At 33.3% G+C, this 24,969-nt stretch overlaps 2 protein-coding genes and 1 long non-coding RNA gene across 7 annotated transcripts; 1 reads left to right on the forward strand and 2 right to left on the reverse strand.

Annotated features, from left to right (window-relative positions):
• Nucleotides 1-4,266: 4,266 nt before the first annotated feature.
• On the reverse strand, nucleotides 4,267-6,667 carry LOC110788800 (uncharacterized). The gene is made up of 4 exons (XR_002533456.2): nucleotides 6,531-6,667; nucleotides 5,211-5,517; nucleotides 4,685-4,861; nucleotides 4,267-4,609 (listed from the first exon to the last, which is right to left on the reverse strand). It is a non-coding gene; the product is annotated as an uncharacterized lncRNA (long non-coding RNA).
• Nucleotides 6,668-8,501: 1,834 nt separating this feature from the next.
• LOC110788813 (laccase-15-like) lies at nucleotides 8,502-11,976 on the forward strand. The gene is made up of 6 exons (XM_021993449.2): nucleotides 8,502-8,681; nucleotides 8,804-8,955; nucleotides 9,055-9,299; nucleotides 9,680-9,808; nucleotides 10,565-11,518; nucleotides 11,674-11,976. The coding sequence occupies exons 1-6, from the start codon at nucleotides 8,586-8,588 to the stop codon at nucleotides 11,802-11,804; spliced, it is 1,707 nt and encodes a 568-aa protein (XP_021849141.1). The 5' UTR covers nucleotides 8,502-8,585; the 3' UTR covers nucleotides 11,805-11,976.
• Nucleotides 11,926-18,850, reverse strand: LOC110788822 (receptor-like cytosolic serine/threonine-protein kinase RBK2). Of its 5 annotated transcripts, none has more exons than XM_056840037.1 (9): nucleotides 18,624-18,850; nucleotides 14,368-14,465; nucleotides 13,916-14,287; nucleotides 13,574-13,825; nucleotides 13,321-13,475; nucleotides 13,121-13,200; nucleotides 12,904-13,039; nucleotides 12,628-12,777; nucleotides 11,926-12,460 (listed from the first exon to the last, which is right to left on the reverse strand). In XM_056840037.1, the coding sequence occupies exons 3-9, from the start codon at nucleotides 14,253-14,255 to the stop codon at nucleotides 12,293-12,295; spliced, it is 1,281 nt and encodes a 426-aa protein (XP_056696015.1). In that variant the 5' UTR covers nucleotides 14,256-14,287; nucleotides 14,368-14,465; nucleotides 18,624-18,850; the 3' UTR covers nucleotides 11,926-12,292. The 5 variants fall into 5 exon arrangements, 3 of the variants coding, with proteins under 3 accessions (XP_056696015.1, XP_056696013.1, XP_056696014.1); XM_056840035.1 differs by lacking the exon at nucleotides 18,624-18,850 and adding an exon at nucleotides 16,904-17,061; XM_056840036.1 differs by lacking the exon at nucleotides 18,624-18,850 and adding an exon at nucleotides 16,904-17,064 and having other exon boundaries at nucleotides 12,293-12,460; nucleotides 12,624-12,777.
• Between the last annotated feature and the right edge of the window lie 6,119 nt (nucleotides 18,851-24,969).

Here is a 24,969-nt window from a genome sequence, read left to right on the forward strand (position 1 = left end):
AATTTTCTAGGGCATACCAAGTGTACAAGTGCAATGGTGGGAATTGTCCGAATAAAACGAGTTTTAAGTCGTGTAAACCCATTCATATAGAGGTATAACATGTTTCTTAATTAGCTTTTTGCTTTGTTTTTATTAACTATTGGCCTTGCAAGATAAAGTATTATGTTTCTTAATCAGTGTGCTCAACAAATCGGCGGAACTGAGTGTGGCTATTACGTTATGAAGTTCATGTTAGAGATAGTCACGTTACAACATGACTATGAAGGCCGGCTAGATGAGGTAAGTAATTGATTCGTATTCTAGACTATTAATACATTGTCATTAGTTGCTTGAATGTTAAAATGTGACATTTCATTTGCATTTAATCGATCTAATGCTCCATCAAATTTTTGTTTTTGTAAGGTCTATACTCCGAGGACTGCGCCTTATGCTAGTGAGGAAATTGATGTGGTTCGTGAGCAATGGGCGAAGTTTTTTACCACCAAGTATTTATTATTGACCTGAGGGCGCTTGATCGAGTTGGTTTAGATGTTATAGAACAATCTTTTATGTTAAAATGTATGCGTACGTTGAAATTGGAACGTAAATATATTTAAATGTATCGGTATGTGCACTTTTGGTTTTGGGATATATACAAAACTCCAGTTGTTGTTTTTATATTTGTTATACAGGTTGCGTTATTCTATTATTGTTTTGACAGGTTTCTATATTTGGTGCAAGGCACTCTAGGTATCCCTAAACAAAATTAGAATTTTCCCGCCAAAAGTGCTTTGTTGCAGCGTACATATATATTGTACGCTGCAACAAGGGAAAAAAATTTCGCAAAATTCCAGACTTGTTGCAGCGTACAAATAAATGTACGCTGCAAAAAGTTGAGTCTTTTACAACGTACATATATATGTACGCTGCAACAAGTCCAAATTTTTGCCAATTTTTTGGCACTTGTTGCAGCGTACATACATATGTAAGCTGCAAAAAACCCCTTTTAGCAGCGAACATTGTACGCTGCAACAAGTTCAGACTTGTTGCAGGCCCCCCAGTTGCAGCATACGATGTACGCTGCAACAGGGGTCTAAAAGCCCGCTGTAATAAGGGTTTTTTCTACTAGTGACTTTTTGTATTGTTTTATTTACTTTTGGGTTACTGTTATTTACTTCTTATTAGTTCATGTTCTTTTTGAGCTATTATGTTTCAAGAAATAAATAAACAACTTCAAAGACGGCTAAGAAAAGCAACACAAAGCAACAATACCCAAGTAAGCCTAAGTCAACTCAGGCCAAATTAACCAAGGTAGATTAAAACAGACCCCTTCAAAACAGACTTGAACACAACATCCGAGCATTGTACAGAAAACTAACCGAACCTGCCTGACTGCATCAGCAACAAGGCCAAAGTTGACATGGGTTGACCGGGATCCTACCAGAGAACTCGCCTGCAACACCCTAACCCCCTTTCCTCTTTTATTTTTCCGCGAAAGATCAAGGATCGGTTGATTTAATACATATAAAAGTTAAAACCTTTTTAGTTACAAACAATGAAACAAATGAGCAAAATTTAAAGTTCGGGTTTGTTAGTATTCAAAATTTTGTTCATTGTGCCTAAATGAGCAAATATTTTAAAATCTCAGATTACATAACATTCAAAAAATTTGCTCATTTTTTTTATTTTACACAAATGAGCAAATATTTTTGCTCATTTTTTATGTTTTACACAAATGAGCAAATATTTTTGCTCATTTTATAAATTTTACACAAATGAGCAAATATTTTTGTTCATTTTTATAACTTTAAAGTGCGGGTTTGTTAATATTCAAAACTTTTTCTCATTGTTTCTAAATGAGAAAATATTTTATAGTCCCTGATTACTTAACATTCAAAATTTTGCTCATTTTTTATAATTTACACAAATGAGCAAATATTTTTGCTCATTTTTTATAGTTTACACAAATGAGCAAATATTTTTGCTCATTTATAAAATTTTAAAGTTCGGGTTTATTAGTATTCAAAATTTTGCTCATTGTGTCTAAATGAGCAAATATTTTAAAATCTCAAATTACTTAACATTCAAAAAATTTGCTCATTTTTTATATTTTACACAAATGAGCAAATATTTTTGCTCATTTTATATAATTTACACAAATGAGCAAATAATTTTGCTCATTTTTATAATTTTAAAGTGCGGGTTTGTTAATATTCAAAACTTTTGCTCATTGTTTCTAAATGAGAATATATTTTAAAATCTCAAATTACTTAACATTCAAAAAATTTGCTCATTTTTTATATTTTACACAAATGAGCAAATATTTTTGCTCATTTTATATAATTTACACAAATGAGCAAATAATTTTGCTCATTTTTATAATTTTAAAGTGCGGGTTTGTTAATATTCAAAACTTTTGCTCATTCTTTCTAAATGAGCAAATATTTGAAAGTCTAACATTACAAAATTTGCTCATTTTTTATAGTTTATACAAATGAGCAAATATTTTTGCTCATTTTTAAAATTTTAAAGTTTGAATTTGTTAATATTGAAAACTTTTGCTCATCGTTTCTAAATGAGCAAATAAATTTGCTCATTTTTTATAGTTTACACAAATGAGCAAATATTTTTGCTCATTTTAAAATTTTTAAAGTTCGGATTTGTTAATATTGAAATTTTTTGCTCATCGTGTCTAAATGACCAAATAAATTTACTCATTTTTAAAGTTTATACAAATGAGCAAATATTTTTGCTCATTTTTAAAATTTTAAAGTTCGGATTTGTAATATTGAAAACTTTTGCTCATCGTTTCTAAATGAGCAAATGAATTTGCTCATTTTTAAAGTTTATACAAATGAGAAAATATTTTTGCTCGTTTTTAAAATTTTAAAGTTCGGATTTGTAATATTGAAAACTTTTGCTCATCGTTTCTAAATGAGCAAATAAATTTGCTCATTTTTTATAGTTTATACAAATGAGCAAATATTTTTGCTCATTTTTAAAATTTTAAAGTTCGAATTTGTTAATATTGAAAACTTTTGCTCATCGTTTCTAAATGAGCAAATAAATTTGCTCATTTTTTATAGTTATACAAATAAGCAAATATTTTTGCTCATTTTTAAATTTTTAAAGTTCGGATTTGGTAATATTGAAATTTTTTGCTCATCGTGTCTAAATGACCAAATAAATTTACTCATTTTTAAAGTTTATACAAATGAGCGAATATTTTTGCTCATTTTTAAAATTTTAAAGTTCGGATTTGTAATATTGAAAACTTTTGCTCATCGTTTCTAAATGAGCAAATAATTTTTCTCATTTTAAAGTTTATACAAATGAGCAAATATTTTTGCTCATTTTTAAAATTTTAAAGTTCGGATTTGTAATATTGAAAATTTTTGCTCATCGTTTCTAAATGAGCAAATAAACTTGCTCATTTTTATAGTTTACACAAATGAGCAAATATTTATTCTCATTTTAAAAAATTTAAAGTTCGGTTTTGTTAATATTGAAAACTTTTGCTCATCGTTTCTAAATGAGCAAATAAACTTGCTCATTTTTTATAGTTTACACAAATGAGCAAATATTTTTGCTCATTTTTAAAATTTTAAAGTTCGGATTTGGTAATATTGAAAACTTTTGCTCATCGTTTCTAAATGAGCAAATAAATTTGCTCATTTTTTATAGTTTACACAAATGAGCAAATATTTTTGCTCATTTTTAAAATTTTAAAGTTCAGATTTTTATTATTGAAAACTTTTGCTCATCGTGTCTAAATGAGCAAATAAATTTGCTCATTTTTTATAGTTTACACAAATGAGCAAATACTTTTGCTTATTTTTAAAATTTTAAAGTTCGGATTTGTTAATATTCAAAACTTTTGCTCATCGTGTCTAAATGAGCAAATAAATTTGCTCATTTTTTATAGTTTACCTAAATGAGTAAATATTTTTGCTCAATTTTAAAATTTTAAAGTTCGTGTTTGTTAATGTTCAAAACTTTTGCTCATTCTGTCTAAATGAGCAAGTATTTTAAAATCTCATACTTCCTCCATTTTTTTATAATTGCACGGTTTTCCTTTTTCGGAAGTTGCATATTAATTGCACCATTTCATTTTTTGGTAAGTTTATCCACATAAAATGACATTTATATCCTTATCATCATTTGTTAAATCACATTTGTACTTAGATCACATGGGTATATTTGTCATTTATCACCTTTTAACCCCCATTCTTAAATCTTGTGCCCAACCCAAATGATGCAATAATAAAAAAAATGGAGGAAGTATTACTTAACATTCAAAAAATGTGCTCATTTTTTATAGGTTATAAAAATGAGCAAATATTTTTGCTCATTTTTTAAAGTTCGGGTTTGTTTATATCCAAAAATTTGCTCATTATGTCTAAATGAGCAAAAAAATTTGAAATCTCAGATTACTTAACATTCAAAAAAGTTGCATTAATTCCAAAATTGGTGCTCTTTGCAAGAAATATGCTGCAAGTTCAATATCTGAACTAGTTCCTCCGAAGTTGCACAATGTGACAGTCCTCAAATTGTTAAAAGCACATTCAACATGCGTGATATTTGGCTTTCGGTGTTCCCAGATGAAGTTCTCCTCAGACACGGTTGAAAGCTACAAAATTAAACCAAATCAGAAAGACAGAAAGGGTGTTAAAAATATGCCGGGTAGTATAAGTTTAAGCCGTACTTCTATGGAAATCTTCTGTGAAGAAGGACAGCTGCAATGCTTAAAGAAGCAGTAGATATCTGAGTTGAATAGTCCAAATAATGGGTTGTTAACAAGCTGCACTTCCTGCAGATTGCTGAATTTCACTTGAAAGTCTTTGATCTAACTCGGCTGCATATTGAATGTCTGATCTATCACCTGGAAAAATGTAGACTTTACAGTTCTTGTACACAAATTGTAGAAATTCATAGCATGGGATAGGAGTTGCGATTGTTGCTCCTTGTAAAAATAAATAGAATCAGAATAATCAAGTAGGAGAACTAATATCATAAAAAATACAAAGAGTTGCCTATGTAGGATTCGAACGTACATCATTGTGCATTGGCACAAAGCTCTACCAATTGAGCTAATAGGCATTACTTCATGTTGGTACCAACACAATACGAACTTTCGATGTTTTGTCTAAACTTAAATTTTTTTCAGAAATGCTTAGAAGCAGCAGTAACCAGAAAATAAAATCAAGATTCCAAGGTTATTATATACATACCCTGAATCTTATGCTTGGTTTGTTGAAAAAATTGTCTAATGTTGCAGTTACACTCCATTTTCAGTACTCCGAACTCCAAAGAGACACGAGGATATCAGCAATACAAACCATCAGATCAATCTCAAATTGGTTGTACTGGAAATCACCACCTTCAAATACTTCTTTGGTCTTAATTCCAAGGAGAAAGAACATATCAGCAACAGCAGCTAGGAAACATGGTACGTTCAAGACACGAGCTAATGCAAAAGTTCCCCCTCAAGGAACACCAAAGGAAGAGTATTGGGTTCCATCAACCCCTGTACTTCCACTGAGAGTAGAGAACGAGTCACATTCTCAAACAAGAAGACAAACACCGTCTAATACTGAGAAGAGTTGGGGCACAACATATAAGAGGACAGAAATTACACAGAGCGATAGCCTTATTTCAGGAATTCCAATAGGGTCAGGTGTGATTGCAACGACTACAGTCGGATTACAAGGCATGGCCAATACACAAGCAAAGGCACCAACGGCGGTGCTAGCAGAAACACGGAGAGGATGCATGACATAATTATATTGTTCAGCATTGATGTAACCAACAACATAAATGATAACAACTTAGCCTAAAGCAATCCTCTTAGCAACAACATGGGTGGATTTAGGCAAGGCAATAAAGAAAGCAGCAATAGCCAAAACCAAGGAGGTAGGAAGTCCTCCTATCATCCAGAAAACCAGGAGTTAGGCTAGCAAGTCCTCCTATCATCCAGAAAACCAGGATAGCAGGACAAACAGTTTGAAGAGTTGCATAAAACGCAAGCCAAGGACCACAAATAGTGTCCCCTAAGGTGGCATTGGTTATGATAAGTACCATTACAACATAAGAAAATGCAGGGAATATCACTTGCTTTTGAAGAGAGCTAGGGCCATACAGGGTTATGCACCCTACTATTATGCAAGCCAAAGCTGTTCTTGAGACCGCGATTAAACCTAATTCGAAAGATTCAATCCAATGAACTTCAACAAAACTACCAATTCAACAATATCAAACAAAATCTAATAAATGAACCTAATACCAAATACTAATTCAAAAACTTAACTCGTAAAAATCAGTCATACATATCAACCGAGTAAGATAAGAAACACGAATAAGAGAAAAAAACATTAATCGAAAACTAGATGAACACAAATCAAATACATGAACAGAAAAATCGAAGAACAACAACAAATTAATCAGCAAAATAATCAGAAAAGTCAAAGAACAACTACTGACTAATTGAATGAAGAGAGAGAGAATTCAAAGTAGAAAAAACAGAAGAAATATCCAAAAAATCAAATTCGTACCTGAACAATTGGAAGAGGATCGCAAAGAAGCAAAAGGGATTTGCAAGGAAAATCAACGAAGTTGATGAACATGAAGAAGCACAGCAGAGGATTTACAAGAGGAGAGAGAAAACTGAAAGAAGAGGGAGAAAATATTCTGAAAAATGGGCATTGTGAGGGAGGTCATTCAATCGACGACAATTACTAATCTGCCCTCATTTTCATTTGGTCGGTAAGATCGTGGGCCATTGGATTTAGTTCCCTTATACGGTTAAGATTGCTTCTCATTCTTCTAGTTCCTTAAACTCTGTGCCGGTCAAACCGGGTCGAGTATTCCGGGACGGAGGGAGTATATATTAGATTACACACTAAAACCTTTTCCCTTCCATAATATTTTACGGAGAGAAACTAAAGCAAACGTGAAAATTATATAATTAACATGAGCAGTTCATAAGATGAATTTTAATGTGATATCAACTAGCTTAGTTAGCAAAGTTTTGAAGGGATAATTCTAAAAACCTAGGATTGAATTGAATCTCGTATACACTATTTGTCCTCTTGCTTTTTGTAGCGCTCTCTATGTTGAAACAAGCCTTCCCATGTGAGTGACACACATTGATCAAAGTTGAGATTTGATCAAAGATTAGAGAGTTAAGGCTTCTCCTTATTTCCATACAGTTTTAAGGTGCAACCTCCTTCGATTTTGTAAAGTGTGACAGGCGTAATCCAGACCCATATTTAACATGGTTCCAGAGTCAGGTCCACGAATTGGAGCTTAGACCGTTAACACTCTGGGTCAAATTGAAAATGGCACGTGTAAGGGACAATGTTGAGAAACGCGCTCTAACCCATGAAACATCACACGTGACCGACCTGAAAAGGGAACTCACAACCTCATATGTGAGGGAGAGTGTTGAAGAAAGCCTTACCGAACAACACAAGTGAGTGTCCACATTGATCAAAGATAAGAGCCTTAATCATTTAATAAGATTAAGGGACTACTCCGATTATTGTGGTATAAAATTTTAAGATGCATGCAACTCCTACAATCTAATAAAGTGAATTCTATGTCTTAATGACTCACATCCATATTTAACACTCTAACCCCCAAAAAAATAAAGTTGAATTTTAATGGTCTATTTATAACGATTTTTATCAACAATTTAATGGTTAAAGTAAAATTTTAAAAGTACGTGGGCCTTGCAATATGCTACGTACCTAGGTAATTTATACTTTGGTGACTATGGTGAGTGAAGAGTGAAGAGTGAAGAGTGAAGAGTGAAGACTGAGCATTATACTACTGATCATGAGTACGTAATACTCTAGACGAAAATCAAATGGGAATTATCTCTACAAGACTACATCCCCTCCTAACAACGCGTGGTTGTGAAATGTATGGCTAGTAAACTTCCATATTGTCAGAGGATGAGTTATTCCGATCCATTAGACCTTTGATTGAGAATGAACCTAAAATAGTTTCATAAGGAAAGCTCGTTCTGGTTATAATTCTTCTTGACTGACGTATTATATATTCTGGTAATTGACTATATGTATGTTCAAGTAATTCAACATAATCTTTATATTTATCATAACTACTCCGATAAGAGGATCAGTGTGGAAATAAACACTTTACTTATTGCAGTAGTTAGCTAGCTGTACGCCTGTGGTCCTGTACCATGACTTATTGACTTTGTGAGCCATGCATGCATCTGCTATATTTCCTTTTTTTGCTAGCTCATAGAAATTCATCGTCAAGTGTTTGGAGGCAATTATGATAATATTAATGACGCGCTATGTTATTACTTAGTAGTTTAGTAACTAGAATTTCAAATCATGTATTACCTGAAATGTAAAATTAGTTGGACAGCTATTGTGGCAATTAATTAAGGACAACCAAAATGCATACACATTTGTATACACAACAGAAGGAACATATGCTAATCTGTATTTTATATCAACTCTTGTTTAGGGAATTCTAGTTTCGTATCAAACTATTCTTTTAATGCTCGTTGGAAATTCGACTTATAAATACCTTAACAAGCTAGGCATAAGCCAGCCAGTTAATTACTTAATTTGATGTTAAAAAATATGCATTCAATATTATTGCATTCTTTGTGGTTTCTTCTCATTCAAGGTGGCATTCAGTCGCAGGGATTGTCTTATCACTGGGTTGTAAGTATATCCAACTTTGATCAGAAGCTCATTGTTACTGTATAATGATCAAATATTGCTGTAATTTAAACTTAAAAAATATGCAAAATCTAAAATCTCTGATAATTGGATTTTAAATATAGGTGAAAGAAGCAGCCTACACTAGACTGTGCGGAACAAAGTCAATTCTGACTGTAAATGGACAATTTCCAGGACCAACGATCTATGCACACAGAGGTGACACAGTTATAGTAAATGTTGTCAACAGAAGCAAATATAACATCACACTTCACTGGTAAGATTTATGTATTTGTATTCCTTGAGGGTGTGTTTAATTTGGTTGAAAGGAAAACGGTTTTAAGAGAATAATATAATGTGGTTATTTAATTTGTAGGCATGGAGTGAAACAGCCAAGAAATCCATGGTCAGATGGACCTGAGTACATAACTCAGTGTCCAATCCAACCAGGAGGGAGATTTACACAAACTGTGATCCTGTCGGAAGAGGAAGGGACTCTTTGGTGGCATGCTCATAGCGATTGGTCAAGAGCAACTGTCTATGGTGCTTTTATTATCTATCCCAAACCTGATACTTATTATCCTTATCCCAAGCCTCATCTTCAAGTACCCATTATATTAGGTACCCAATCTTACATTAAACTTTCATGCGTACTACTCTATGTATTTTTTAAGAGCAACTCCAGTGGTTGGAAAATGGACCTGTTCACGGAAAATAAAATAAAAAATATGAGCAGGTAGCCCAGCATTGTTGCAATAATGACATCAGCAGCTACTAAAACATAGTAGCTATTTTGGGCAGGTAGCTCAAAAAATAAAAGAGAAAATATATGAATTAAATATTATAGGGAGCTGCAAAGGATTGTAGTCCACCAATGTGAAAGTTTGTAGCTTAAATTAATTATAGCTAGAAATATGATATGACAAACTTAGCTACATCACCTTGTAGCCCACCATTGAAGTTGCTCTAAATTATTTAAGTTCTGTTTCTATCACTACCAGGAGAATGGTGGAAGCGGGACATCTTTGAGGTTTATGAGGAATTTCGTGCAACAGGAGGAGCACCTAATGCTTCAGATGCCTTCACCATAAATGGCCAACCCGGTGACTTGTATCCATGCTCGAATACAGGTTTCTAAAGTTTTCTTACTCTGATAACATTTTCAGTCTTTCACTTTGTTTTCCATCTTCTTTTCTGAAATCTATCAAGCAGTGCAACACTAAACTTTTGAGTGTAACAAAACAGAAACGATACAAAGTTATGTTAAAATTTAGGCTAGCCCTAGATGTAAAACAAAAACTATTAACAACCGGAAAGTATATATCAATAACTATTATTTGTGAATAGTACAAATAACATTGGATTTTCGTAATTAAATCGGCAGGTACCCTTAAAAAAAGGCGGAAATATAAAAAGAAACGGAAAAAGTAAATTAAATGAATATAATTTGAAGTTTAACCTAATAAAATGTGAGCTTAAATGAATAAAAATTGAAATTTAATGTATATCTTAAAAGTCTATTTATTTAAAATTTTGCCATGTGATTTTGCAATTAAATGTTTGTTACTCCCTCCGCACCTTAAAACTCGTCTCATTTCTATAAATGACATATTTTTACTAATATTATATCATTTCTCTCACTTAACCGCGGACCCAACTAAATTTCTAATTCCTAAAACATATTAAAAAAAAATCTCACCCCCTCAAAAAAAGTTTGACACATTTCTCACTACCTATATTAAAAAAAATACTCCATTATCAAGTATCAACCACCACCTAATAAATTAATAAGTCAATTAAATTGCTTAAAATTTTGTGCCGGTCAAACCTGAGCGAGTATTAAGGGCCGAGGGAGTACTTGCTTGTTGAATATTTTAATTTTGCAGAAACATTCAAAGTTGATGTCCATGAGGGAGAAACCATTCTACTTCGCATAATCAATGCTGCACTGAACCAAATTCTGTTCTTGGCTATTGCAAATCATCGGATGACTTTGGTTGGGACGGATGGAGACTATACAAAGCCTCTGACGAGTGATTACATATCGATAGGCCCTGGTGAAACAATGGATGTTCTGGTTGAAGCTAACCAGATTCCAGGTTGCTATTACATTGCTGCTAGAGCATACTCAAGTGGGGTTAACATTGAATTTGATAACACAACAACCACAGCTGTTATAGTGTATGATACAGTTCAATATAACAACACAATTTCAACCCCATCCTTCCCTTATCTCCCAGCTTATAATGACACCAATGCATCTTTTTCTTTCACAAGTAGCTTGCGAAGTTTAGCTAGTAAAGATCATCCTATTAATGTACCCTTAAAGGTGAGTAACCGAATATTCTCAACTATCTCAGTAAACGCGTTACCTTGTGAACCTAACCGTACATGTGAGGGACCAAACGGAACAAGATTAGCTGCAAGCATGAACAATATAAGTTTTGTTCTTCCTGATATTGATGTGCTACAGGCTTATTATTATCATATCAACGGTGCGTATGGTAAACGATTCCCAAGTTATCCTCCTCTTCCATTCAACTATACTGCTGAATATCAAGATTTATTTCTTCAAGTAGCAAAACTCAGCACCCAGGTAAGGGTGTTTGAGTATAATTCCACAGTTGAGATAATCTTTCAAGGAACCAATTTAGTTGCTGGATTAGATCATCCAATGCATATCCACGGACAGAGTTTCTATGTTGTCGGGTCAGGATTTGGTAACTTTGACAAAGACAAGGACCCTAGAAACTATAACTTGGTTGATCCTCCTTTTCAGAACACTGTGATTGTGCCCAGAAATGGCTGGACTGCTATCAGATTCAAAGCCCACAACCCTGGTAAATTCTTCCTCTGTTTCTATCAGTATTGCGGTTGCTTGGATTGAAAATATTGCATGTTTTTGGTCCAAATCATCCATGTTCAAGTGTGGAGTATTTGAAATGCAAAGGGAGAGTCTGATTCTGATTCTGATTTTGATGTTAACCTTGTTCAGGAGTTTGGTATGTGCACTGTCATTTTGAGCGTCATGTTACATGGGGTATGATGACGACTTTCATTGTGAAAGATGGTAACAACCCCGAATCACGAATGCTGCCTCCACCTCCAGACATGCCACCGTGTTGAAGACGGGAGCATAAATTTCTTTTGGTTAGATTCTCAGTTTCCAGAAACTACAACTCTTGATTTTGGGATTAGTGTGTTTTGTTATAATCTTGGCTTAGTCCCTTGCAACTACTAACAGCTGTTATCTTGGCTTAGTTTGTAATATCGTAATCCATAATAAGATGATTAATCACATTTCAGAGTAACATACAACATGTACCTCAGGCCTTTCCTATACACCAATATAAACTTATATACATATACTTGTCAAACAAATAAACAGCTAAGTGTTCTTAAAAAGTCATAGGAGAATTTCCCTTGAGCCCTTGCACAAAATTATTCACGAGGATGTTTATTGAATTCCCCCTCATCTGAAGACGAATATACATTGCGAGTAGTTAAGTCACATCCCACAACCCATTAGGTATCAAATTTTGCAGGGCTGCAGTTACTGATGCAGTCTCCAGACTCCAATAGACACCAAAAGGCAAATACAATCTAACTATATTTCAAAGATCAAACGCTACTTGCATGAGCTGATCCACATTATTTAAGTACCTAGTTGAGTTGTACTCTTCCGCCTCAAAAAGCTCCACCGAGTATGATCTTCTAAGGGAAGGTTTTTTAGTTACCTTACCATGTTCAGAAGAGTTGCTACCTTTCAGGATCCGTACAACCTGCAACACGAACAATCCGTTTAAATATTCCTGTTTCGTGTATCATAAACGCAGATGACAAACAATCAACACTACCACCAATGTGTCAACAATCAACATTGTAATAATATACAAGACAAAAGATTTTCAAGGTGCAGTTAACAAAAATTCTTTAGGGGTATACATGCCTCCCTCATTTGAGGTCGTTCAATTGAGAACTGATGTATGCACATGTTGGCTATTTTGGCCAGCAGATTTATTTGATCCTTGTCATAGCCATCACCAAGATGTGGGTCAATAAGTTCCTTTAAATTGTTCTTGTCAAGAAAGGGTTTGGCCTGCCATAAAATATATTGAAAATGCTTAAGCTCGATCATATAGCCAAAATGTCATTAAGACTAGATTAGGAAAAGCATTTATAATTTTATCTATGTAAATAGATATAACATTATTCATGGTCCTACCCACATAACAAGACTTTTCTGAGTATTATCGAGCGCCAGACGACCAGTAATAATTTCCAGCAGGAGAACCCCATAAGCATATACATCAGTTTTTTCATCCACTATGCCGTGCATGAAGAACTCCGGAGGAAGGTATCTGTAATGACCAGAGATTAAGTTTATTACTAGTAAACAATGGGCTCATGGAAACAAACATCATTAACTTCAATCTACAAACCCGAATGTCCCTTCAAACTTTGAAATGGTGTGGTGAGTCCATTGATCTGGAAGCCACTTTGCAAGCCCAAAATCCGATATCTGCATTGGAGTATTAATTCAGATTGCATCAAACAATTTGTTTCGTTGCATTATCTAAGAATACTAATCGCATTCCAGTCACTAAAATAACTAAAGAACAGTAGATCAAACAATTAATACCTGTGCTTCAAAATCTTCTGTAAGCAATATGTTGGCGGACTTAATGTCCCTATGGATTATTCTGCGTTGGCAACCTTCATGAAGATAGTGTAGGCCTTCAGCTGAACCCAATGCAATTTTATATCTAATATCCCATTGGAGTTTGTCCCTCGACCCTAAAAAGCACAAGAGAGAAAAACAAAGTCGTTAAGTTTAAATTAACAACTACATACATGTTACCAGCTACTGAAAAATGATATTCATTAATACAAACCCCGAATTACAGATTCTAAGCTTCCATTAGGAGACAAATCAAGAATTAGGTGCATTCCGCCTTCCACACCATAACCATTAACTTTAGCAATATTTGGGTGATTGACATGCACTATAATCCCAAGCTCAGATAGAAAATCTGCTGCCAGTTCCTCAGGGTCTCCCTTGGAAAGACGTTTTACAGCAATAAGATGTCCACTTGGAAGAACTCCCTTATAAACCTCTGCATAACCTCCTTCTCCTATTTTATTTTCTGTACGGAAACAAATAAGACTTTAACTTCTTCCCTGACATTTTAGAATTAGAATTAAGCAAAACTTAGCAAAAAAAAGAGAAGAATTACCTTCGCTAAACGTATTTGTTGCTTCATGTAGCTCTTTAAGAGAGAAATTTTTCCAAGAGGGCTTGAAGAAGCACATTCCACTTTCTAATGCAGGTATGACTGGGATCATGTGATGTCTTGCACTCCTACTCTTTCTCCTAGTAAGCTTTGGCAAATTCAATGGATGAAAAGTCTGAAAACGCTTAGGTCCCTTTTTCAACATATGGATGAATCCACGCCAATGGGAACTTTGTCCACCAGAGTGATGTTCTGAGTCTGAGGTGCTCACTGTATCAGACTCTGAACATTCCTCAGAATCTTCTCTGAATGACTGATCATCTATTGGCGCTTCTTCTGTCATCTCAAGTGGTTCTGCCTCTGAATGTGTAAAGCCTAATGTAATGCTACATCTGTCAGTATGACTACGGAATACATTGCTCCTAAAACAGGATAGGAAACTACAATAATCGTACCATGAACAGGCAAAGGATCTGAGAGTCCAGATATTCTACGAAGCCTCTGAAAAATGCCCCTCTCTGCTAAATCTGAATTGTCACAAGAACTGTTTCTCCTGTTACGATTTCAGTGAAAGTATAAGTTACTAACTGTTAAAATGTAATCTAGAAAAATTTAAATCTAGAAGGTACTACATAAAAATCTAGTAGAGTGTGTGGAAAAATCTAGATAAAATACTATCTAGAATTTACCTAAAAAATATCTAGTGAAGTGTTTAGAAAAATCTAGAGGTAGAAAATTCTCGAGAATGAACTATGTGTACAACTATAAATAGAGCCTTGTTGTATGGTGATGGAATGTGGAATGAAAAAAATATAACATTTTATCTTAAGCTCACTCTTTCTCTCCATATTAAAACATAACCACCAAATACCCACCAAGTCTTCCGCACCCAAATTTCTAACACTAACTGATATCAAAAAAATTAATAAGAGAAACAGGCAAGCACCTTACTAGATGTATATAGCAAGCTCAAAATTATACCAAAAGAAGTTCTTTCAAGTAAGACAAGACTAGACATTCCCATTCACTGACATATGTTATACACAACTTAACGATATCCGCCTCAAATATCTGGCTTTCTCATATTACATACTTCTTATTCCAAATTACATGAACTTATACCCCTCGTTTTACAAATAAATAAGTACATCCAAAGCCGAAAGTTTTATGTTTATAATTGTTCAAGCTTGGTAGTAATTACATGATTTCAATGTGGTTACATAGGACAGTTAGGCTTTTGGCAGATCCCAATAAATAAAAACAGCTCCAAACGACCAAAATCTAAGTAGTAAATATGTTTCAACCGCCATAAAACCAAACACAAAAAATGAAAAACTGGTGCAACATACAAACAATGAAAAACAAGCTAAAGTCCTTTAAGTATGGCTCTCCCTTGTGGAAGGGTTTGGGCACAACTTGGTCGACTTTTCTTCAGTCCATCTAATGGGTTAGGCAAGGGTGTTATTTAAAATCTCTTTGTGGTTTGAAACAACTGATGCGGGTATTGCATGTCTCTTTAGGAATAGTAGTGGTAATTGGCTACTAGGTTTTCAGAAGAAATGCATGGTAAAGTCAGTTCTCATCGGGGAAATTTGTTTTGTCATAGAAAGTCTCACGATGGTCCCTCAATAAGGTTATCATTCATTCGGCTTCAAGGGAAGTTATGACCAAGATCGAGGAGGAAGAGAATATTTTTTATATTAACTCATGCAATGCACGGGAATTTTACACCTGGAAGAGAGGACAAAAAGACCAGCTGACATGTAGGCCAAAAATTGTAGAACATGTAACTGTAACGATATACTTAATGTTGTAAGGAACATTTTGGCCAATCCGTGGAGTCGGATGTTGTCATGGAGAAAAAGCATCCGTAACTTTGTAGCTACTCTATTATGATACTCTATTTAACCCATGTTTTGTATCAACAACATAATAACTTTGAAAAACTGCACAAAACAAGTAGCAATGTATTCCAAGTCTCATAAAAGTCATAATATGGCCAATTGTAGACATCTGATATGGTTTCCAAAATTTTGCTATTGGTTTTAGGAATATAGATGTAACCATATACTACTTAAGTGTAACAAATAATAAAGCCTAAGGGTAAAATTGATTACAAAAACAATCCTAAAAGAGAAACATTCCAACAAGGAATGTATATGTCAACTAAAAAACGCAGATAGTACTACATGTATAAAAAGGTACATATCCTGATTCCTGTACTTGTATTCATAAAAGGGTACCTATATGAAAAATGTAGTATGCCTCATTATAACCATTTTTCCCAATTCAAATTTGTCCACTACTTTCATAACTGTTTTTTATTCAAATCGCCAAAAGATGATGTAAAACAATTCCAAAAACTTTCTCATTGTACATGACTACAAATCTACAATAGTATAGGTTGATTTATTTAATACCAATCCTTATCAGCAACTTTCAAGAAAAGCCTACTTCCTACAACAGACACATTTGCCTTCAGAAAACGAAACGGTGCATATTGGTTAATTTATTTTTTCAGAAAGCCAAAGCAAAATAACAAGGAGGTAATTCAAACCTGTGAACTATCATACACAACCCAAAGGTTCGTATTAGTTATGAACAAACATTGTTCTTCATTCTATCAATCCTCATTCTATCAAACATATTCCTAAACTCAACCTTTTTGACTTTCTTCGTCCCAAAATGTCCCTACTAATTCCAAAAATAATTTAAAATCAATATCGCCGATATGAAGTACTCATTCCCCCAAGATTTAATACAAACTATAACACAGAAATAGTTTATGCAAAAAACATGCTTCAAGTTATTATCATTGATTAACATTTGATCATAATGGTGTCTAAATAAGATCTACAAATAACCACTAATTTTTGTCATTATTAGAATTTATTCTATAACTCCAATATCAAAAGTTTAACCAATAAACAAACAAAAAAAATGGGCAAAGAAAATAAAAAACATTGCAGAAAAAGAGAAATAAAAAATTACCGAGGAGGTAGAGGGGAATGCTCCATTAATTTCAAACAGAAGAAGAAAACAATGAGGCTATCCAAAGGAGACAAAAATTGAGATGTTCTTTAATTTTATTTTTTCTGCTTTATTTCCGATATATTATGCTCGAATTTCGGCAACTCTTTTTGTTAAAAATGGAAATTGTGCTGATATTTTAAGGACGACGAATTCAAGTCATTTTACAAGAATAAAATTAGATGTGAAAGTATAATCCATTGTGTAATGTTTTTGGTCTGGTGTAAGATTGAATAAATCAAAGATTCTGTGATATCGTTGCAAACATTGTTGACGGCACGAAATGACGCTTGCGAGGCCTGCACTACTAGAGTACTCCGTATATCATAAATAAAGTCCACCGTTCTTGTCCACTTTTATTTGGACTTGCCACCATGTGGATTTAATGCTTAAAAATATCATATTATCATCTCCTACCTAAAATCCACAAATTAACGGCATAATCATTCTTACATAAAATGTGTATATTATTTATTTTTTTTGGCAATTAATAATTGTTATTAATAACCAAGTACCTTGGGCGCAAAAACCCAAAAAGACAGTTACAGCCAGAACACCAAAACACCTAAGCCACAGATAGCATCAGCTATAGAACACTATTTACATCAACAGTTTACTACTCAGCTCCTCAGAGCACCTACAGGAAACTTTAAACAAAATTTCCTTTACAAGTTGAATTGGAGTTTTACTAGTTTTACTAAAAACTAACAAGTTTCTATGCAGCCAGATGGCATAAACAGTCTCAGCAAAACACATAGCATAAAGAGTAGTAGTTGCCCCAGCCTTCCTGCTTTGATGAGCAGCAATAGAAAGTGAAAATTGATTGCCAAACACATAGCATAAAATGTGTATATTATTATGAAAATTGAGAGAAAGGGAAAAGAAGAAGAGAGAAACTGCATAGAATACGGATAACACAAATTCTTATTTGCAAGGGGTGTACGATAAATATTGTACACCAAAGTAAAAGTTAACGTAAAATGCTTAAAAGTTATCCTTATAGATGTAAAAGTTATCTATTTTGTTAGTAACAAAATTTATCATATTAATAAAATATATTTCTTCAAAATCACTAATCTAATATATATATATATATATATATATATATATTTACACTCAAATGAGAAGACATCTTATAATGAGAAGAATGAGAAGGACTCCGAAGCGTCCACATGTACGATCAATATCCGATTTGCTCATTTGAAACTTTTGCTCATTTAATTTTTTTTTTTTCATTTGAACGAAATGAGCGAATGTATTTGCTCATTTGAGCGAAATGAGCAAATGTATTTTCTCATTTGTACGAAATGAGCAAATCTTTTTCCAATCTCTTCTTCTCCCTCTCTACAGAGTAATTGAGTTTCTGATTTTTTTAACCTGGAGATTTTTTTTTAAGAAAATAAGTAAATAACCATCATGTATATTAAGATTATGAATGGAATCGGGATGTAGTGTGGATCCTTAAGCTAATTTCAACACCAAAGTATCATCTAGCTTTAAAGAATCAAACAAAAAGTAAATAATTGAACTTGGGTTGAAATGGAAACATAGACCCAATTGTAAACAAAATTCAAACAATGAAGAATGCGAGAATTCAAATCAAAATTTATCAAATCACGAATTCTTATACTGCTCCAACTGTATCATATTTGATTTCTTAGGACTTGGGTGGAAAACTTACGAAGAGGAGAAAGAATTTGGGGAAGCAGTTTTCAAATTGATTTCCTAGCTGATTGCCAAATTGGATAATATTCTTCCCCAAAATCAATTACAGCAACTTATAATATGCTTCCATATCGCCTAATTATTTGCTGCCGGTCTGCCGTGGAAGAAGGAAATAGATAGGAGGTTATGGAGGAGAGAGTAATAGATGAGTGGCAGAGTGGGGTTTTGTTTTGACTTGTTCAAGTAACGTCAGTGTTATCTTAATTTTGTTAATGTTTGGTTGATGTAGCACGCGAGTGTCGAGGGTCGTTGGATCGATTTAATCATAAGGTTCTGATTTCTTCTCATTCTTCCCATTATAAAGATCTTCTCATTTGAAGAGCATTTAGAATGTCCACATAGGATTTCCATGTCATCATATATAATTAACTAATATTTTAAATTTATTAAAAAATAAATAAATAATATTAGAGTCTTGTCATGATTAATTGGTAGACGATATGATAAAGATAATTTCCAACAAAAATTTATCCTATTTTCGTTCCCTCACAAAGCTTTAATATGCAAATTTAAGATCCTAATACTTTGTTTAGTTTGTAAACTTTTTCATTTATGCAAATTTAAGGCTATGACAAAGCTTTAATATGATAAAGCTGAAGGTGGTGGTTTGCGGTGATGACTGAGAGAAAGGTCGGTCAGAGGGATGGTTGTGGCCGAAGGTGGTGGGTTTGCGGTGATTGTTAGGGCGAAGTTGTGGTGGTTGTATACTTGTATGTATGTATTGAGGTGGGAGTTTTACGTACGTACGTTTTGGATTGAGCTATTGATAAGAAAGATTACAGCTTACACGAGTTTCACATGCGCAGTTAAATAGGCCAATTATTCGACAAAAGGATTCGCATGTGTAAGATGTATGCACGATGACTCTTATCCAAGATGAAGGCCGAGCTTGTCTAAGATCTAAGATCTTTGATTCATTATGTGTGTTCGGTGTTCCCCCCTGGTATGGGTATAACGTAGGATATGAGGGAGACCTTGTAGGCTGTGTGGTGTGTGCAACGTACCTTTTTCGCGTTGTGCAGAGCATGCACCGGTTGAGGCATATGAAGTTGAGCCATGTTTACAGTGTTTTGCTGTAATGATGGGTATTCTTAGACGAAGCAGCTTAAGATGAATAGTTGAATGCCTGGTGCTAAAGAGCGATTTCCACCATGTTTCTCAAACTTAAATTAGCTTTTAGTGTTGGACATGGGTATATATCCAAGTGCTTCACTTAATTGATTTAGAAAAACTCTGCTTGGCTTTGGCTTTGGCTTTGGCTTTGAATAGAGTAGCGTTGAGAGTTCATATCTACACTGAAATACCAAAATCTTACTATAGTACAGAGTATACATTAAATCTTACTCTTAAGAAATTAGATGAAATATAATAGAGACAAGGTACGTGGCATGCCGGAGGGCGAGTCAGTCCTTTTCTCATTTGGATCATTGGATGTAGGGGCTGGTAAGCCCGTTAGTCTGTTACTTGTAGTTCTGACTCCTTGGGTTCTTGAAAGGATAAATCATCCTGGAATTCAGTTTAGAGCAGTGTGCACAGGATGTTTACTGTGTTTCTAAGAATTGTTGATGAGAATAAGCCTGAGTTTGGGTCGCTAGCTTTGATCAACAGAGTAATACAGTAATATATGATGTCAGGTTGCCTTATCAACAGAGAGGTGAGAGACAGGCTTTAGTAATTTTTGTAGGTACCAGTTGTATCTAAACCCTACATTTTAAAATCAATGGCTCATATTGATGAGAACAAATAGGGGGAATTTTGGAAAGATAATATCTGAACCATTGATTTTTCATTCAATGGTTGATATGTTCAAACTCTACATCGTAGAGTTATTTTTGAACTCAGGATCCAAAACCGTACAGGATGTATCGTTAGATATTCTATAAGATTTCAGAAGATCTACTTCTTTTTTTTCATACCGCATATCTAATCTAATATATATATATATATATATATATATATATATATATATATATATATATATATATATATATATATATATATATATATATATATATATATATATATATATATATAAAGGGTAGTTTTTTCAAGAGCATTCGGAGTGTCACGTAGGATTTCCACGTCATTCATTACATAACTAATACTTTCTCCGTTCCGGAAATAGCGCACCATGGTTGACTTTTACCCATTAACCATTACTTTGACTCTTAATATATCAAATCGTATGCAAGTAAAAATTATAAAAAAAAAAATTAGAAAATATATATCGATACGAATCTAACAAGACCCCATATGACTAAAATTTCCTTACGTACGAATCACAAAAAATGGCCAAAGTCATAGTGTGAATAGTGTAAAAAACAAATGGTGCGATATTTTTGGAACGGAGGAAGTATTATTTTAGATTTATTAAAAAAAAAAAAAAAGACTCAATAAAATATGATAGAAGATAAATTTTGTTAAGAGTCAAACTAAGATGATAATAGTATAAGGGATAGAATTACAATAACAATATAGTTTTAGAATAAAGATTCAAGATTTTATGCTCTCCCATTCCTCATACATAACAATTTTATCAAATTCATGTACTTTTTTTAAAAAAGTATTATGTAAATTTAATTCATTCATCATGAATATGATCATGTAATCATGCATGTTTTTATGTGGTGACACTTATATATAGGGTATAATTTGTATTTTCTAATATTTTTTTGGTTGGTTGTTTGTTGTTGCAATGACTCATTCAACAGATTTACGCACAAGAAATAGTTTCATATGAAGGTACGAATAAAATCAATAATTATTTATTTATTTCTCTAATACTGTCTAATATGTAAATACTAAGCAAAACCTCATATGAAGTTACAAATGTTGAAATCTTTCTTTTAAAGCTATTCTGTTGGTTTGTTTGTTGTATTGTTTTGGTGTTGTTTGTGTCTAATTAGTCCATACCCACTTCATAATTGTTCTTGAAAATTATACTACTCTTTCCAATTTGTTTTGTGGATTTTTTTGAGGGAGGTGTACAGTAGAAAAGAGCAATGATTTAAGGACATAATAAATGTTTAGTTTGATGGAATTAATTATTACGTAGAGTAAAACTTATGAGTTTGGGCAAATTTATTTATTTAGTATTAGGCTAGATTTAAACTCCTGATGCATTTAGAAGTTTGATGATTAATTTACACGGCCACAATACCATTGAACCAACTATTCGACTTAATTTTGCATGCTTTTGTTCATAACCCTGGAGTATGGGCACCGTCAAGTAAAAACCAATACGAGCGTCGACACCACCAAGGCATCGATTTTATCAGCTTTGTGGCCCGATCAGTTGTTTAATGGGATTACGTAGTGTACATTGTTACTCAAAAACCTCTTCTTGAGGTCGGAATATGCGAGGCCAAAGAATTGTGAAGCATAAAGCAATATCACTATGTGTCTATATTTGGTTGATGATCACATTACATGTTATGCAATATTTGTTATTTCTTCATATTGATCACCATATTGAAATATGAGTAAATAATGAGTCTAGGAGGAAAAGTTTGTTTTTAGAAAATAATGAGTATCAACAAATAATCGTTACAATTTTTCCAATAACAATAGAATTGTTTTTCATATTGGGTTGGTCGAAGTTCGTACTACATTTTTCCTTTGAAAATGGTTATACCTTCTCTTCCACCTAGCTTTAGCTGTATTTTTATTTATCTTTTTAAAATTATTAAATATTATTAATTTTAATCTACTTTTATCCTGAAATGTATAAGATATAAATATGATGCAGGGTTATTAATGGTAAAAATAAATTTGATAAAGATCAATTTTGGAAATATAAAAGTAAAAACAATGCAAAGCTAGAATTTATCATTGTTTGAAGTACATATACTAACCCGTGCAATGCACGGGCTTCACATCTATTAATGTATAAAATTAATCATTTAACCCATTAAAATGTTTACCTATCAACTTTTTTTTTAATAATATAAAAGTTAGATAAAATTTGGTAAAAGTTAGGAAAAACTAGGTAAAAGTTGGTGTACAATAAATTTATTTTACACCTTGTGCATACAAGACCCTTTGTCAAGATAATCAATTACTTTATATGTCTCTATTTGTTTGCCTCATTCCCATTTTAGTCCGTCTATCTATACTATTATTAAATCTCTAACATAAGGTACGTTACTCCGCCATGTGTCACCTTCTCTAAATATGACAAGGCGCCACATCAACAATGACATGGATGGTGTGTTTTTTATATTGATAAACAAAATATTTTTGTTAGGATTCGAACGTTGGACCAACCAGAAATATAGCAGAAAGCTTACCATCTTAGCTAAGTACTTCCTCTATTCTTTTTTAAATGACACAATTATTTAGGCACGTTTGTAAACGCACGATTTTAAACATTAATATCTCCAATTATGGATAAGAAAAAATTATAATAAGTTGATATTTAAAAAATATTTATTGAGACGAATCTAACAAGACCCCACACGACTATGTTTTTTCTTAAGTATAAACCACAAAAAGGAGTCAAAGAAGCTTATGTGAATAGTGTCCAAAACCCAATTGTGTCGTGTAAATAAGAACGGAGGAAGTATTAGTTATGTATTTTAACTCTATTTAAATAAATTTAACTTGGATAGGATTATTTTGTATTTATACTACTTTTTCACATGTTTATGTTATTTGCTCATTTTCACAACATAATGATTGCAAGAAAATGTAATTTTGTTACCATTATTGAAAATGGTTTCGAATAATTACTATTACGTACATCTTTAATTTGGCCAGTTTCTACGTATAATAGAACATGTTTTTCATTCATTAGTCAACAATTGTGTTGGCAACCAATGATGTCTTGGCCTAGTGGTTAAAACTGAGGGCCTGTGTACAATAGGTCTTAGGTTCGAATCTCCCCGCCCCCATTTGTAATTTATATTGACCTTGTGACTCATTCGCACAAAAAAAAAAAAAAAAACAATTGTGTTAGCATATATGGATTACTACATATATATACGTAGTACAAGACATTAATTAGATATTAGAAATGATCTACAAATACTAACATTCCAAAAAGGATGAAAAACACTATACTAAAACATGATACTAATTTCACGGGCTTTGAATGACCTACCCTTTTTCCCCCCAATTTTCATATTATCTTTCTCTCTCTTCCTCCCATTTTCTCTCTCCTTCCTCAAATCCTCTGTACGAGTTTCAATTTACATCTTCATCTTCTCCAACATCTTCGATAATCGTCCTGCAATTCCTTAATCTTCTTTGCGATTTTGTCTCTATCAATTCACGCACGTAGGTAATTCGCCCTCTGCCCTCCTCCTCACTATGTCTCTCTCCACCACCACAAAATCCACCGCCTTCCTCCGCTTATCCACCACCGCGAAAACTACCACTGCCACCCTCATCTCTCCCTTTCCCGATTAAACGGGGTTGTCGTTGGCAAACCACCGCGTAGTAATTACAAATTCGGCTCGTTCCCGGTTAACTGGAAGGAGGTAGAATTTTTTAAAATTAAAGCAGGATTTCTTGATTTTGTGGTGGGGCTGTTGTCTGCAAACAGATGGTATTTAGGATTGATCTTGAGGATTTTGAATTTTTGGTAGTATATGTTCCAGGATTTGATCGGTTCTTTGATGTTTGTTTGTTATTTGCCATTTTTAATAGAAGTAGATTGGTTGGAAGGTCTAAAAAAGTACAAAAATATAATAGAATTCGTTAATCGAATAAATAATTAATTGATTCTTTGATTGATTAAATCAATTTGAGATAAGGATATAATAAAGAAGGAAATTTGGGAGGAGAGGGGATGGAGGGGGAATGGAGGGGGAGGATATATCAGAGAAAGTTGTGGAGGCGAAGATGAAGGAGGAGGTCGAAAGACACATGGAAAAAATTAAAAAAAGGAAGCAGAAGGAGACATAAAATATATGTTTTTTTATTTCTTTTCTAAATGACCTTTTCAGCCGGTTCCCGGTTATTGGGTGCAATAAAAAATCAATGGGGTACAAAGGTTGGATTATTAAATAATAGTCCAAAGGTTAGATTATTAACGAAAAATCGTCAAAAGGTTGGATTATTTAAAACAATTATTCCTAAAGTAAATGGAACTGATTTACAGTAATTTACATAAACAAAATCTCAAGTTACATCACATTTTTAAAAGTAGATAAATAACTAAAAAAAGTAAATGGAACTAATTTAAAAGTAAATCTCATAGGCTAGACAAGGGGGAAAGTCGAAAAGATAAAAAAATAGGGCAATCGATCTACACAGCAAAGTTGCATCTGCATTATGACATGCACGTCTTGTAGTCAAAT

This window comes from Spinacia oleracea, chromosome 3 (genome assembly GCF_020520425.1).
Source record: "Spinacia oleracea cultivar Varoflay chromosome 3, BTI_SOV_V1, whole genome shotgun sequence".
Lineage (NCBI taxonomy): Eukaryota > Viridiplantae > Streptophyta > Magnoliopsida > Caryophyllales > Amaranthaceae > Spinacia > Spinacia oleracea.

Bases quoted from the DNA above. Each gene is read 5' to 3' on its own strand.
- LOC110788813 (XM_021993449.2), top strand. From the start codon at position 8,586: ATGTTAAAAAATATGCATTCAATATTATTGCATTCTTTGTGGTTTCTT. The intron at 8,682-8,803 runs GTAAGTATATCC...TTTTAAATATAG, and splicing joins GATTGTCTTATCACTGGGTT to GTGAAAGAAGCAGCCTACAC. The intron at 8,956-9,054 runs GTAAGATTTATG...TTTAATTTGTAG, and splicing joins TATAACATCACACTTCACTG to GCATGGAGTGAAACAGCCAA.
- LOC110788822 (XM_056840035.1), bottom strand. From the start codon at position 16,929: ATGGAGCATTCCCCTCTACCTCCTCG. The intron at 13,476-13,573 runs GTTTGTATTAAT...TGTGCTTTTTAG, and splicing joins CTTAGAATCTGTAATTCGGG to GGTCGAGGGACAAACTCCAA. The intron at 13,040-13,120 runs GTTTGTAGATTG...TGGTCATTACAG, and splicing joins AAGTTTGAAGGGACATTCGG to ATACCTTCCTCCGGAGTTCT.